Genomic DNA, 16796 nt, shown 5'->3' with positions numbered 1-16796 from the left:
GTTAGGGCCCGAAATCAAGTTTTTGATTAAAAACCGCATCCTGAAGTTTTCCACTGCTTGAGGAATAGGCTACAAGATGTCAAGGATGGAAATGAAATGGGTATCTGAAGGGATGGAACCTTCCCAGGTTTTATTCCAGGTTTGCAAATGTTGTTAAATGGTCTGTATGTGAAATGGAAGTTGTTTAGGCAATAGAGCTCATTGTCTTGTAAAAAAATAATACTGAGAATAATAATAAAGCTCCCTGAAGTATTTATGCTAATTGGCAGGGAGAAAGCATGTGTGTGTTGGAATACACTAAAAGGTCTGATTGCAGAATAAATATGAGTGTGTGTGGCAAGCCCTCATACGGGGGTGGTAAGGTGATTTTGATATTTGTGAATGCCTGTGCATTGAACCCCCGAGAGATCTCCCTTTGTATATTGAAATAGTGAGTGGCAAGAGTTTGTTGTTGTAGTTGTTGTCAACGTGTTTGAATGAGCAAGTGAGAGATGAGAGAGATCCTATGGAGAAGTAGGATTAGGAAGAGGTATTTACGATGTTGAAAGGAGACAGGAGTAGTATTTTTCCTCCCTATGTTTCCCCTTTCTTTTTGTTCTGAACAAGAGAAGTAGGAAAGGGGGGGGGGGAAGGTGCGGTTTGTTTTCCCTTTTACACATTTTTTTTTTCTTTGCTGAGTTTGTCTGAGAGAAAGGAGGGGTGAATGGGTGATTTGATCCTGCTGCATTGTTTCTGACTGCATTGGCAGCTATGCAGATATATTTCCTGTCCTGCTCTGAGTTTTGATTTTATTTTTGTTTGTGAAATGTTTGAGGTGTTTAGATAAATCTATATAATAGAGAAGTGACATTAAAAGTTTAAAACAATTATTTTTGGGAGTAGAGACCCGGAGTACCTCTATTAGGTGATCTTCTTTTGCTTTTTGAAGTTTTTTTATTACCCTCTTTTATGTCTTTATGTCTGTGCATTTTGAATGATTTTGAATGCTGAGAAGGAGATTTCTAGGATAGCCTGGATACTGGATAGCCTGGGGAATAGTTGACTATATTATTTTAGCTTAGTGTTGCCCAGATAAGGGATGTTCCCTTGAGGGAAGAATTACTGGTAGAAGGTAAAGATGGACTTTTGGTCTGGTTAGCTAGGAAGTTACCTGTAAGTTAGTCTGTATAGACTTGTGAATTTAGATTAAGCTTTGCAATTCTTTGAAGCTTGTGGAAATAGTTTAGCTAATTTGTGGTAGAGGTGTGGTGTGATTCCTCCGAAGTGGGGAGAGTTGAGTATTTATTGATACTTTATTGATTTATTGATAGTTTATTCCAAACTAAGTTGTTTGGAAGAAAGGTTTGAAGAGTTAAAGAAAGTAATAATATAGTGATGCTCCAGTGTTATGTTTGCCTGGTTTAAGGAAAAAATTTCCACTTGTCTGTAGCAGTGGAAGATGGTATAGCCAAAGGAGTGTTGGTTCGCATGTGGACTGGGAAGATGAGAAACTAAAAGGGTGGTGCACAAATGCTAGGTTTTTAAAATTGTCTCAAGAGAGTTTGGTTCTCTTGACCAATAGGAATTTGAATTTAGTTGAATTCCTGTCAGGAGAGAGAGATGGGACGATGTGGGACGAAATTGTGTGGTTATGAATTAATGGGTTTTCCCGAGTTGAGAATGGATGAGACTAAATGGTTATGCAGTTGTGAATGGAGACATTACTGAGATATTGGAAGCTGGAAAGTTACCGTCTGAATGGTCAGCGCAGACATGTGAGGTTTTTGCTTTATTGTAAGCATTGCACATATTAACTAATGAGGTAGGGAACATACATGCTGATTTAAAGTATGCTTATGGTATCTTACATACTTTTGGGATAATCTGGATTGAAAGGGGGTTGATATTTAGTAAAAGGAAGGAATTCCAACAGGTGGATCTTAACACAGCTGTTTTAAAGGCAGCTGAGGGGTCCTTCTAAACTTGCTATTATACAAATAGTGGATGAAGGGGTGTGTAAGTGAATGGGAAATGGATGACTAAAGGAAGGGTGCAAATTTTTACTAAAGCTGTGATGTGGAATGTAATTGAACGAGTGCATGAGGGAACCCATTGGGGAATGCAAGCACTCATTGATTTTATTAAATGTATATATGCATATATGTGTGTAGGGGTATGTATACAATAGCTATACAAATGGTACGGAAATGAATACATTGTGTATGTGCATAACATGTAGAGATTTGACCACTTGGCCTTTTCAATGAATCCAAGTAGATTACATTGAAATGCCGGTGGTGTGACCATCGATATATGTAATAATAATAGTGGATTATTTTACTGGATGGTTTGAAGCCTTTCTTTGTGTAAGGTCAGGTGCTCAGATGATTGTTAAATCATATTGGAGCGAATAATACCCAAATATGCATTGGTTGATCTTATTGATAGTGATAGGGGTACACATTTCATTGTCCAGGTGATAAAGGTTATGGAATAATTAGGAATTGATTGGCAACTACATTTATTGTTCACGCCAAGTTCTATAGGGCGTTGTGAATGTGCTAATCAGACAAGTAAATCTATGTTACAAAAATTAATGTTAGAACTTCAACTACCTTGGACGAAGTGTGTTTGCCTTTAGCTCTATTAAGAATAAGAACTAGTCCTAGGAAAGATCTGGGGATATCTACGTATGAAATGATGTTTGGATTGCCATATACGGGGAAAGTTGAGATGCCTAGGATAGAATTGAAGGATGTTTTCTGAGAAAATATATATATACAGGGACTGTCCCAGTGTTTTTCTCATTTAAGGTAAAAAGAACAGAATCCACCTCTTGATTTCCAAGCACATGAATACAAAAGCGGAGACTGGGTCCTGATAAAAGCCATTACTGAAAAGAAGTTGCAGCCAGTGTGGGAAGGACCGTTCCAAGTTCTGCTAACTACAGAGTCGGCTGTAAGGACTAAGGAACAAGGCTGGGTACGCTATTCCAGAGTCGAGGGACTGGTGGCTTCGCCTTATGGATGGACAGTTGCTACAAAACTTGCAAACCCTCTTAAATTGACTTTTCGATGACAAACCTTAGACGATTGAGGACCAATGGATGGAAGAAGAGATTTGTATTTGGCTAGGAGTGATAATAATTTTTTGTTGTGTTTCTGATTGTATTGAGGAAAGATATTATTGATTGGTGTAAATCTATGCTTTGGTATCCAGTGGATGTAAGTTCCCCTCGATTGCTTGACGAATTGGAGGTAAGATAATAACCTTTTATCTCTTTGGACAATACGTTGGGGGGGGGGGCTAGTTCACTAGGAATAATGGGGTTTCTTGTGGTAGCGTTTGTTATCCTACAGGTGCAGATAGGAATGGGGATTTTGGCTGTGTTGCCTAGTTACCCTATAACATGGTAGCAGCTATGTTTCCATACTGAACTCGAGCACCGTTATTCTCTTATAGAAACACCACTAACCCTAATAGACACCACTGAGGAAGCTGAGATATGTATTAAGTCATCTTTTGGAGATGGTGTGTGCCAAGTGCAACCGTACATATGAGATAAAGATGACATTGATCTTTCAAATAGAATGGAATTTTTACATAAGCAATGCACGGAGCTATATGGTAATTATACACCTTCATACAAGAAGTTTCGGATTTTGGAGGAAGGGTTACATTTTCCATGTCTAGGGATACAAGCTCCCTCCAAGTTAATGTTTTTATGTGGTAACATGGCATTGCCCAAATTACCTATTGTATGGAGAGGAGTTTCTATACTGTTACAGGATATTCATAATTTACAGGAATAAACTGGTAAAGAGGAGAAGTGGGGATTGTGAGAAATATAAAAATTATTCCTGTAAAAAGTATAGCCTAAGCTACGCCATTTTAAAATCATATTAAGGTTTTATTTTACCTTGTATAACCTGATTATATAACTAGACAAAAAGTACATAATAAGGATTTTCTGAAATGATTACCTTGAAGGAAATATGTATCATGCAGTTGTTTTGACGGAAGCTGATGTTCTGGGAAAAGTACTGAAATGGGATTGTTTTGAGGTTTGTCTGTTCTAGGAAAAGGAAGTACGCAATTGATGTTTTTGAGGGGTATTTCTGTTGGGAAATTGGGGAATTTCCAGGGTGAATCATGTACTACATATGTTATATAAGATCTGAAACTGATTCCCAAGGGACTTTATTGACGTGTATTCTGATGTATCCTGAAGACTATAAAAACCCGTGTAATTTGTTGTTTTTTCGTCTTTCCTCTCCTCCAGAGAGAGAAAGGCCCTTTGCAAAGTAAATAAACTCTGTCCAATGCTTATTTTAGTCTCTGTATCCTCTTTAAAAGATAACAGGTATTTCCTGTGTATCACAGCTGGCAAAAGTAATTTACAAGATGAAGCTGAAATGCATCGCAATTTGCAAGAACAATTACAAGTATTACATCAGACTTTATCACACATGTCCCTAATTCACTCAGATATTCAGACTGCAATGCCACAAGTGTCTCCACAGGCTCAATCTTCAGCACTCCCTGGTGGTGCTGGTGTCCTTTTAGATGGAGCACAACAATGCTTAATGCAGCAAAGGCAAATGACTGCGTCTCCAGCAGGCCATGTTAATATTGCAGCTCAAATGCAACAACTCCAAGCTCAAGCACAAGTGGCAGCTGGAGCACAGCAAATTCCTATACAGCAGCCACATTTACAGATGGGCTTGTTGATCACGTACCTGACTCCCTGCCGCGTGGCAACAGCCCTGCTCGAGCTGCTCAACGTCATAGCTGAGGTGGCGGTTGGTACCCCCAGACTTCTAGTCATGGGGGATTTCAACCTGCCATCTGTCGGCGAAACGTCTGAGGTGGCTCGAGAGTTCATGGCTTCCATGACAGCCATGGACCTTACTCAGTTAATTCATGACCCCACTCACACGGGTGGACACACTCTGGTCTTAGTTTTTGTCTCTGGTCAGTGGTTGAGTGGCCTTGATACAGGGGATATAGTCATCGAACCCTTGTCATGGTCTGACCACTCGCTCCTTCGACTGGACTTTCTAACCGCTGCACCCCACTGCAGGGAGGCGGGACTGACCAGGTGGTTCCGCCCCAGGCACCTGATGGACCCTGATAGGTTCCAGATGGAGCTTGGGCCATTTCCTGAGACTCTGGCTCATGACTCGGCTGAGGACCTGGTGGCCGCCTGGGATAGTGCGGCTGCCGGGGCCTTGGACCGTGTCGTGCCTTTGCAGCCTCTGACCCGGCACCGAACTCACCTAGCTCCTTGGTTCTCCGAGGAGCTCAGGGAGATGAAGCGCCGGAAAAGACGCCTGGAGAGTAGTTGGAGGACCAGCCGCTCCGAATCCGACCGAACACTGGTGAGGTCTCATATTAAGACCTACCTAGTGGCGATAAAAGCGGCGAAATCTAGCTATTTTGCCGCTCTTATCGCGTCATCAGATAATCGCCCGGCCGCCCTGTTTAGGGTGACCCGCTCCCTCCTCCATCTGGAAGCGCGGGATGACCCCTTGCAGGGCCGAGCTGAGGACTTTGTGCAGTATCTGTATGACAAAATCGCTCAGATTCGGGAAGGGCTGGCCTCTGACTGGGTATGTCCGGACGGGATGACTGAGGCAGGTCTTGAGAGTGTTATCTGGGGGGAGTTCGATCCTGTGGCTCCCGAGGACATGGACAGGGTCCTGGGATGGCTGAACGCGACCACATGTTTATTGGACCCGTGTCCCTCCTGGTTGGTACTGGCTTCCCGGGAGGTGACACGAGGCTGGCTCCAGAAGATTGTTAACGCTTCTTTGAGTGAGGGGGTCCTGCCGGCTGCTTTGAAAGAAGTAGTTGTGAGGCCCCTCCTCAAGAAGCCCTCTCTGGATCCGGCTGTTTTGGCTAACTATCGTCCAGTCTCCAACCTTTGCTTCGTTGCGAAGGTTGTTGAGAGTGTGGTAGCGCAACAGCTTCCCCGGTACCTGGATGAAGCTGTCTATCTAGACCCGCTCCAGTCCGGCTTCCGGCCTGGGCACAGCACGGAAACGGCATTGGTCGCATTGGTGGATGATCTCTGGAAGGCTCGGGATAGGGGTTACTCCTCTATCCTGGTCCTGTTAGACCTCTCAGCGGCTTTTGATACCATCAACCATGGTATCATGTTGCACCGGTTGGCGGGGTTGGGGGTGGGGGGCACCGTTCTGCGGTGGTTCTCCTCCTACCTCTCTGACCGGTCGCAATCTGTGTTGACGGGGGGGCAGCGGTCGACCCCGAGGCACCTTGCTTGTGGGGTGCCACAAGGGTCGGTCCTCTCGCCCCTTCTGTTCAACATTTATGTAAAGCCGCTGGGTGAGATCATCCGTGGCTTCGGGGTGGAGTTCCATCAGTACGCTGATGACACCCAGCTGTACATCTCCACCCCAGGCCACCCCAACGATGCCCTTGAAGTGATGTCCCAGTGCCTGGAGGCCATGCGGGCCTGGATGGGGAGAGACAGGCTCCGACTCAACCCCTCCAAGACCGAGTGGCTGTGGCTTCCAGCATCCCGATATAGCCAGCTGACGCCATCGCTGGCTATTGGGGGTGAATCACTCGCCCCCACGGAGAGGGCTCGTAACTTGGGCGTCCTCCTGGATGCACGGCTGTCTTTAGAAGATCATTTGACGGCCGTGGCCAGGGGGGCTTTTTATCAGGTTCGCCTGATATGCCAGTTACGTCCCTTTCTAGATCGGGACTCTCTACGCACAGTCACTCAGGCACTAGTCACTTCCCGCCTGGACTACTGCAACGCTCTCTACATGGGGCTCCCCCTGGGGTGCACCCGGAGGCTCCAGCTGGTCCAGAACGCAGCCGTGCGGGGGATTATGGGGGCGACGAGGCACTCCCATGTGACACCTCTCCTGCGCGAGCTGCACTGGCTTCCGGTGGTCTTCCGGGTGCGCTTCAAGGTGTTGGTGACCACCTTTAAAGCGCTCCATGGCTTAGGGCCGGGGTACTTACGAGACCGCCTTCTGCCACCAATAGCCTCCCACCGGCCAGTACGCTCGCACAGAGTGGGCCTCCTCAGGGTGCCGTCCGCCAGACAATGTCGGCTGGCGACCCCCAGGGGGAGAGCCTTCTCTGTGACAGTGCCCACCCTCTGGAACAACCTTCCCCCAGAGTTACGTACAATAACAGACCTCCGGATTTTTCGTCGGGCCCTGAAAACCTATTTATTTCAACTAGCTGGGCTGGCTTGAGTTAAATTTTAAATTGATTTTAAATTGGGTTGTTTTAATTTACGGCCAAATATTTAATTATTTTAATACTGTTTTTAAATTTTGTATGCTCTGTTTTTACCTTGGCTGTGCACCGCCCTGAGTCCTATTTGGAGAAGGGCGGTATAGAAATTTAATAAATAAATAAATAAATAAATAAATAAATAAATAAGTGCATGCACAAATGCCTCCAGCCGTGCAACCAGGACCAGCTCCCGGTCCACCTCCAGCGGCACAACCAGGACCATTTGTTGGTCCACAACAAGCACAGCAAATACCACAAGTGTTTTTACCAGCACCTCTAATGCATGTTCCTCAACAGGCCTCTTCTGTTGCTCCACTAGCTGGTGAGTCAAAATTAAAGCAATCAGGACAAAATTATAAGGCCTGGGTCAGTGAGATTGGATTGTTACTTTGTAGAGAATGTACCCACTGTATGGTCTTTAATCCTCCTGCTCAGCCATGGACTCCTGTAATAAGAGACTTAGAGACTAAAGCTTGCACAACATTATTGATGTCCATGGATACTGAACTGCAGGTTATCTTTCCGCCTGATGCAACAGCCCAACAAATTTGGGTCCAATTGGAAAATTGCTACAGGCCTGTTTCAATTGAATCTTCATGTTTGCTCATGTCTAAGTTCCATGGTTCAAGATTGAAACCTGGTGAACAAATTGGAGGACATTTAACCAAACTGAAAGGAATGAGAAAAGAATTGAGAGAAAGAGGCTATCTTATTGATGATATTCAAATGATCAGCATTATTATTAACTCATTGAATTATGAATGGAAAGATGCCATTACAAAGATTAATCAAGTGCCTATTGCTCAACACACAGTGGACCATGTATGCAGACTTTTAATTAAAGAAGAAGCACTCATGTTAGCCACACATTTGCGAGGACAATTTGCATTAAGAGCTCCAGCGAGGCATCCCTTCCGAGGAAGAGCCTACGTTCCAAGGATGCCAAGATGCTACATCTGTAATCGTGTGGGACATGCCACCCGGGATTGTCCCCAACGAGTTCCAGCTCCCGTCTCGTACCAGCCCCAAGGAACAGATTCCAGAGGAGGCAGAGGCAGAGGCGGAAGACAAGGTTGTCGTGGTCCCAGGCGTGATCCACAAGTTCCACTTGCCACATTGGCGTTAACCAACGATCCACAACCTCATTCAGAGTACGACAGATGACTCCTGTGGACTTTGGACAGTGGTGCAGCATTGCATGTTACCTACAGAAAGGAACTTTTTACAGAGATGCATGAGCCTGAACCTGAACTACGTGAACTTTATTCTTTTTCCAATCATCCTTGTCAGGTCGAAGGAAAAGGAACTGTTTATGTTGAAGAGCTCGATGCATTCATTCCTGATGTTTATTATATACCAACAGCAAATAGTAATTTGCTTAGTCAGAGTCACTTGTCTAGAGTGTTAAAGTTCCAGGTTCACCACCTTGAAAAAGCAAGTTAAATAGCTAAAAATGGAGATATTGTTGCTGAAACCATGTTAATTGGTGGTGTTTATTACTTAAAGCCAAAGTCTAAACCGCAAACACAGGCAAGTATACCAAAAGAGGAGAGCACAGGCCCAGAGAGAGATGTTCCAGAGAGAGATCCTGTTGCTACTCCAAAGGCTCCTAAAGCCAACAAAAAGAAAATTAGGAAACAGGTTGCTCAGAGCAAGCCTGGGGTTCCTAATAAAACTGTTAATGTTGAGAATTCACTAACTGGTAAACCTTTGCATTCCAGGTGTATCCACAAATGGCATAGAAGATTGGGGCATGCCAGTTTCCGTGTTCTTAGGAAGATGCCGGAGTTCGCAAAACGTTTGGATCTAAAGGGGTGTAAGGGGTTTTTGGATTGTGCTGTCTGCAAGAAAGCCAAATCCAAAGCAGCAGCCATTCCCAAACGCGTTACACGCCTGTCAACACGCATTTTTGATTTGGTTCACACTGACATAGTTGGTCCTTTTAAGCCAACACTTGGTGGTAAAAAGTATTTTCTAACAATTGTTGATAATTACTCTAGATATGGATATGTATATCCTATGAAAGAAAAATCTGAGACCTTTCAGATCTTTAAAGACTTTGCTGCTCTTGTTTCTACCCAACACCAAGTTCGCATTGCCAGAATCCAAAGTGATCGTGGTGCTGAATTCATGTCTCAGCGTTTCCAGGACTGGATGCATAAGAATGGAATTCTTCATCAGACCTCGGCCCTTTCACACCGGCTCATAACGGAGTCGTAGAAAGATGACAAGAGGTACTGCAAACCATGATGCGTTGTCTCCTAGAAGACGCCAACCTTAGTATGCCATACTGGGGTGAAGCTATCTAATATGCAAATTACATTGTCAACCGTACTTGGAGTAGTGTAATAAATCAGACTCCTTTCTTCATGTTGTATGGCTACAAGCCCGATCTCAAAAACATCCATATTTTTGGTTCATATGCTATGGTGAACATTCCCTTAGCTCATAGAAGAAAAGGAGGTCCAGCAGCAAAGAGACTGAGATTTATGGGTATTGATGATAATTCAAAGTGGAGCAAATTTATTGACTCCAGACATGTAATTGTGATTTCCCAATCTGCTAATTTTGAGGAAGATGTTGACTGGCCCAGGATTCATTCCAATGATCCTGGAGTTTATTTTCCTAGAGATGATACTGCTGATGCTACGCAGATTGATGATCAAGACTTCACTGGTTCTTCTCAACCCGATGTTAAACCCCTTCTGTGTTTTTTCAATCTGAACACCTAAATAAGTACTAATGTGACCCAATGATTTCAATGTGAAGTATCTCTGCAAAGCTTTGGTAAAAATTTCACTCATTTGCTTATTTGGACCAATATAAACAATATCATCAACATAAACAAGAACTATCTCATATGCATTGTTAGATCTTTTTGTGATGGGATTAATTGCCACCCTGACAGGGCTGTCCTTGTGATCGTGGCCATATTAATCACTTTGTATGGGGCTACGCGTTGGGTTAGATTCTGCCATTTTGCATTTGGCCAACAACTCATTTTTTTCTTTCTGGGATAATGCAAATCCCTTTTTAGTGGCCAACATATGCACACCCAGATACCTGTCAACCCGCCTCAAGGACTTCAGGGTAAACTTTTCCCCCAGGGCCTTGGCAAATTCATCACACCTATCCTTGCCAGGCCCTACATATAGGAGGTCATCCACATAAACTAAAACCCGTTCTGTATCACCTTTGGTGTCACGTGTAAAAACGCACTCATCTGCATGAGATGCCCTGAAGCCAATTCGCTCTAGACCCTTTTTGAGGCAGTCGTACCAGAGTTTCCTCGACTGCTTGAGGCCATATAGTCCCTTTTGGAGCAACCATGTGTTTCCCCCCTCCTGCTGGTAACCAGGAGGGGCCCTCACGTAGATCTGCCGGTCCAAGTTGGCGTGGAGGTAGGCCGTCTGGATGTTGAATTGGTAGACTTCCTTTCCCAGAGTAGCTGCAGTTACGAGGGCAGCCTTGATGCTTTCTGCCTGGATGGTCGGAGAATAGGTCTCTATATAGTCCTCCATGTAGCGTTGGGCGAACCCCTGTGCTACCAAGCGGGCCTTGTACAGGTAGTGGCCATTGGCAAGTGGTTTGGCCTTGAAAACCCACCTTGTGCCAATGACCTTCTTCTCCTTTGTTGGTTGCCCAGGGGTGAAGACCTTGAGCTTTCTCAGGCTCTCCATCTCCTGTTCCATCGCGAGCTGCCACTTCTCCTGTTCTTCGATGGGCAGCTCCTGGATGTCAGAGAAAGTCTTTGGGGTGACCATGACGCTGTTGACAGATGCAACATGTCCAATGTTGATTCTCTTTGGTGGGACCACCTTGTTGGACTGCTTTGACCTTCTGACCTCCTGCCACTCACCGCCCTTTTCTTCTGCAGGTTCCTCGCCGACTGGCTGTTCACGACCGGGATGTGGAGGCCCTCGGTCCCAGGCATTGGGCATCATGGGCCTCTGAAGCGTCGCTGGAGGCGAAGAGTCAGGTGAAGATGGCGTGTCTTTCCCCTCAGGACTGGACGGATCATCCTCCTCATCTGGACCAGGTAGGCTGACCTCTTCGTCCTGTTCCTCACTCTCGTCAGTAGCAGGGTCTGTGGTTGTCTCAGGCTGTGTCGTGGTCGGTGCGGCCATACTGTGCCGGTTGATGTATGGGCCCAGATCATTTGAGTGGATCTGGGTCCAATTGGAGTCCTCTTCGAAGGAGGCAGATTGGGAGGTCACAGTCCTGCCCTCTTCTCCCAGGAACTGGTAGGCTTTGGAGCCAGGGGCATAGCCCAAGAACCTCAGTCTCTGGGAGACGGATCTCCCCTTCTTCCGCAGCTGCTTGGGGATGTGCACCCAAGCGTAGGAGCCAAACACACGCAAGTGTCCCAAACTTGGCTTCCTACCGTGGACCAGAAAGTAGGGGGTCTGGTTCACAACACTGCTCCAGGTGCGGTTCAGGGTGTAACTGGTGTAGTGTACCGCTTCCGCCCAGTGTGATTCTGCAACCCCAGCATCTGCAATCAGACTATGCACCATGGTCTGCAGAATACCATTCTGTTTTTCCGCCACATCGTTCTGCGCAGGAGTAAAAGGCGCTGTTCGAAAATGGTGTATGCCCTTATGCCTTACCCAGTCTTGGAAATTTCTGGACATAAACTCGGCCCCATGTTCGCTCTGCAGCTGCGCGATCTTGGTCTTGTACTGGGTCTCCACGTAGTTGTATAGTGATTTTATGGCATCAAAGGCTTCAGACTTTTCTGTGAGGGTATACACATGGCCATACCTTGAGAAGTCATCGACGGCACTGAGGAAATACTGCCTTTTCCCTAGGGATGGTGTAAATGGCCCAACCAAATCAACATGTATTAATTAATATGGGTATTGGGTTTTACGGAGTGACACCTTAGGTATTGGGGCTGCCTTCCTCTTTGCCCTCTTACAGATGGCACAGTCCAGAAACACCTCACAATTCTGGAGGTGAATCCCCTCAGCAAATTCCCCCACCTTTTTGACCACTGGGAAGCTGGCATGGCCTAACCTCTGATGTAAGAGGTGGGCACATTTGGTATGAAGTGGCTTCCCCACTGACACCCTCCTGGCTCTGGTTGTCTTGGGCGATGCTGGCACCTTAGGCCCTTCTTTGGGCTTACCTGCCTTAGGTGCCTGCTGAGGCTCGGGTTTCTTTCCCGCATTGGCCTTGGAAGGCCGTGGGGCTGGCTTAGGCGGTATGGGTGCAACTGCTTCGGCCTTGCGTCCCTTTGACAGCCTGGGGGCTGGCTGTGGGGCCTCTCTCTCTCTCTGCGCGCAGGCCCCTTCTGAGGTGGCACCCTGTGAGCTGTCTCCTGTAGCTGGGTACTCGGGGGAGAAATATGGTAAACCATTTATAATGGTAACATTCCCAATGACCTTTTTGTTTTGAGTGACATGACCTCCCCCTTTGAGAAACAATACCTCCACCCTGCCATCATCACATAACTTGGTTATACTCAACAGGTTATTGGCGATAGAGGGATCATGCAACACACCTTCAACATTGCCGAGCCCTGGTACAGAGACAGTGCCCTCCCCAACAACCAAAGCATTGTTACCATTAGCAACCTTGTTGGAGGAGTTAATTCTCCTTAACTTCTTAAAGCCTTGCTTCATGTTAGCAATGTGAGATGAAGCCCCAGAGTCCAGTAACCAGAGGCCAGTAGGGCCATCAGCCCTTGTGGCGGGGGTGAGGTAAGTAGTACACACAAAATTGCCCTTAGCACCACCTTTGCCCCCACCAGGCCCCCTTCTCTGCCCCCTGCTCCTTCCTTGATTGAGCCCATGCTTAGGTCCTTGCTGGTAATGGGAGCAGTCCTTCTTCAGATGCTCCTCAGAGCCACAGATGAAACACTTGGGTAGAGCGTTAACCTGCTCTGAACTCTGGTGCCTCCTATTGATGCACTGAGTTGTGGCCCTGGTGTATTCTCCTGCATCTTTACGCCTCCTGTCTTCCTCATTGAGCCTCCCTGTGAGGTAGGACAGAGTCATGGCTTCCTTTCTGGTTCCCTCTAGTGAGACAATAAAATTGCCCCAACTTTTGTCCAGGGATGCCAGAATGACAGCAATCATGTTGGCCTCAGTCACGGGGTAGTCCCTGAGCACCAGTTCTGCCCTGAGTGCCTTCAACTTTCCCAGGTGCTCAGCCACGCTAGCCCCAAATTTCAGCTTGGTGTTATAGAACTCCGATGTAAGCCTTGTGGTGGAGCCCAAGCTATCACTATTAAATAGGCTATATAACAACCCCCAAATCTCACCAGCTGTGAGCCCATCTGGAATGCTGGGGTACAATTTAGCATCCAGTGAGCTCAGTAGAGTGGTATAGGCTTTCCTGTGGTACCACTCTTTTTGAGGCCCCCAAGGGAAAGGTGGGGGGTCTAAAACCATTTTTAGGGTCCCTTCTTTTAAGAGACATACCTGTATCTCTTTATTCCATATGTTGAAATTTTCACACACACACCCCCGATGCAGTTTCTTAAAGTTATTTGGGAGAACAGACATAGCTGGGGTAGAAAATGCTGATGTATTTTGCTGTCCGAGGTACCTTTGCGAACGCTCCATTGAAGTAAATGGGAGAGGGATCCCTCTGCTGGTAAGTGTTGGTATTTTTCTCTGATTATTTTTCTCTTTTTCAGCCGGAGTGAACTGGGCATGCTCAGAACTTATTCCAGCCCAGGAGCCGAAGGGGGCGGACCTCTCTTTTGGTGCTTCAGGGCCAGGCCTGAGCCCAGGCCTGTGGAGCTCTGAAGATTCTTCTGGAAGCCCTCCCAGTACTGGAACACTTACTGCGGGGAGAAGGCTGCAGGATGGGGTCGGAAAAGCCCGAAAATGCCGAGGATCGCCTGGAGGGGCCCACCACTGGTCCTGAACACTCCAGAGGAGGTGGCCATCTTGGGAAGTGGGAGGCTCGGCTGGAGGCCCCCTGAAGTCATCGAGGTGAGTCCTCCATTGCCTCAGTGGGGGTGTTGGGAAGGCTGGAGCCCCCAGGGGTTCTTCTGGGACTCTCTGGAGGTGTGGGTCCTGGCTGAGGGGCTCCGGACTGGACGCCCCCCCCTCGGTGGTCTTCTGGGGGTAGTGAGGGGGGCTGGCTACCCCCGACATCAAGGTTGTGTTGGTCGTGGCCTCCAGGGCTGTGACCAGGGCTTGGATTGCGGCCCTGATGCCTGCTGCAGCAGGTGCGGCTGGGCAGACTTCGAGGCTTGCCTGGGGGGGGGGGGCTGAGCAGTTTGCATGCTGCTTTGGCTGGCTGCCATTGGTTGCTGGGCCTCGTGGCCTAGCTGAGGCCCACAAAGCCTCACTGGAGTAGGTAGCCTGGGGGCTGCCATGTTACTTCCGGTTGGCCCCGGAAGCTGCAGGTCGCGATTTGGTGCGAATTTTCCCGCCAAAAGCTCCGGGGCCCCGGGGTCCCCCAGGGTGGCCAGCGCCATGTTGGGGAGCCTCCTGGGCGCTGGAGAAGGACTTACCCAGTGTCCAGAGGCCCCCTGCACTGGTGTCCCATGTGGCTGGGCTCCTGGCGTCCCTCGGGTTGCTAGGAGCGTTCGTAGCAGCTCTCTGCATTCCTCACCAGTGAGCTGGTCTATGCTGGGGGTGGCCTGGTCCCTGGCCGCCTCCCCGGTGTCCTGGCAATCCTGGGTGGACTGCTGGCTTTCCATGCTTCCCTCTGTGGCTTGCAATCGCAGGGAAGCATGTGAAGGGGTCCCTTGCATTCCGCTGTGATCTCTGGGGGCATAGAGATCATCTGTACCCTCCTCTGGATCAAAGCTAGCGTCTGGGACTGGATGCAGGGCTGCCATCCTTGATTGAAGACTTCTGGTCACAATCGGGGATCTCCTGCCATCCATCTCTTGGGGGTTCTTGCTGGAACCTCCAGGCATCTTGCTTCTGCTGCCTTGGAAGCATTGCCTCAAACATCCTCTGCTACCACTTTGTGAGGGATCTCACGAAGATCGATGGTTCGTTGAGGGCGCTTCCAAGAAAAGGCAGCACGCAAGGATGCAATCAAGTTAAGTCTTTATTTAGAAATAAAGTAGGTAAAATGAGTTCCCTGGCATGGAGGCATCCATGCCTGGATTGAGCCCATGGATCATTCCCGTAGGAAGGTAGAACAAGAGCAGGAAGAGCAGCCCCTGTGCAGGGGTTCTTATAGGGGCCCCTGGCCCCTCCCTTACCCATGTGTGTGAGGGGCCAGAGGGCCATTAACTCTCCCCAATGGGGCTGCAGGGGCCGGAGCCCCTTGACCAACCAGTGGGATCAAAGGTGCCTCTTTGCTCCCATCTGGTGGCCTTTTAAGAAACTGCCATGGCTGGCACAAAACACCTAACAGTCATATTCCTTCCTTCCTTCCTTCCTTCCTTCCTTCCTTCCTTCCTTCCTTCCTTCCTTCCTTCCTTCCTTCCTTCCTTCCTCTTCTTTCCCTTGCAGGCCACACATACTTCTTCAAGGATACTCACTACTGGCGCTTTAAAGGTGGCAATGTGGAGGCTGTTTCAACCCATCCATGCTCCATTCCCTGTGACCTGATGTTTTGCTCAGATCCTACCACCTTCTCCCCCAAAGGACTGAGAACTGGGCAGAGACGGGAGGATGGTCTGTGCCTCTGTGGGGCGAGTGGACAAAACAAAAACTCCTTCTTAGCTTGGATATTTATTCTGTCTCATTTTCTAAGACAAAACTAAACTATTGAAGGTGGCAAAATCAGTGTCTGAGTTATAGGGCACAATTTGGTTCCTTGCTTTTGGCCCTGTAGGAATAAATTTGTGTGTGTCTAAAGATATCTGGTTACCAATGTTCCTCAAGCTTGGCCATTTTAAGATGTGTGGACTTCAACTCCCAGAATTCCCGTTATTTCCTAATTTGGTGCACAGGAAGTAAAATATGGGTTTCCACACAATTCAAGAAAACCTTAAATGCAGCGGATTGATGTAAATCGTGCAGAGCCCAGGAAGATGTCAACAGAAAATTGAATCATACCCCTGTGAGCTTATGGGAAAGTTCTGTTAAATTCATTTTAACTTCCTTCTTTTCAAAACAGCAGCTCTGAAATGTATTGGTACAGAAGAGGTTTCTAAATACTCTTGCCACTTGTCCATTATCTCTTTCCCAACCCCTCGGCCCTGCCTCTTAGGGGAAGAAAAAAGGAGGCAGGCTGCTCTTATCCATCAAGAAAGAAGCCATTAAATGTGAAAGCCATTTTGCTTTCAATCCGGATGGAGAGAGAGCATTTAGAGAAGCAGCCCCCAACTTTTTGGACACCAGGGACCAATTCCATGGAGAAAGATTTTTTTGCAGACTGGAGGGGGCATGGTTTTGTGTGCTGCCTGCATCCCATGGATGGAGCTTTGCTTGTTTGCTCGGCCCGGTTGCTGGCATGCCGTGGCCCGGTGCCTGTCCACGGACCAGGGTGTTAGGGACCCCTGATTTTGAGGAAAGTGTCCTTGTGCAAAGAATAAACCAAGGCATGGACTCTGCTTTTAAAAAGCAAGCCTTCTCTTGATGCTACCAGATACAATGGTGTGGCTGACTTCA

The 16796-nt window shown here is 47.4% G+C and overlaps 1 protein-coding gene across 1 annotated transcript in view; it reads left to right on the top strand.

Moving 5' to 3' along the window:
• Window positions 1-15950, top strand: part of LOC139317673 (matrix metalloproteinase-25-like) — a 91984-nt gene extending 76034 nt beyond the window's left edge. The window contains 1 exon segment of the mRNA XM_070944752.1: window positions 15693-15950. Within this exon segment, the coding sequence (XP_070800853.1) occupies window positions 15693-15946 (254 nt within the window). The 3' untranslated portion in view covers window positions 15947-15950.
• Window positions 15951-16796: the final 846 nt, after the last annotated feature.

The sequence above is a fragment of the Pituophis catenifer genome, unplaced genomic scaffold (genome assembly GCF_029215685.1).
Source record: "Pituophis catenifer annectens isolate HBS135680 unplaced genomic scaffold, rPitCat1.0.hap2 SCAF_5, whole genome shotgun sequence".
Classification (NCBI taxonomy): Eukaryota; Metazoa; Chordata; class Lepidosauria; order Squamata; family Colubridae; genus Pituophis; species Pituophis catenifer.
The sequence above is the reverse complement of the archived record's forward strand: the minus strand, read 5'-3'. Positions and strand labels throughout refer to the sequence as shown.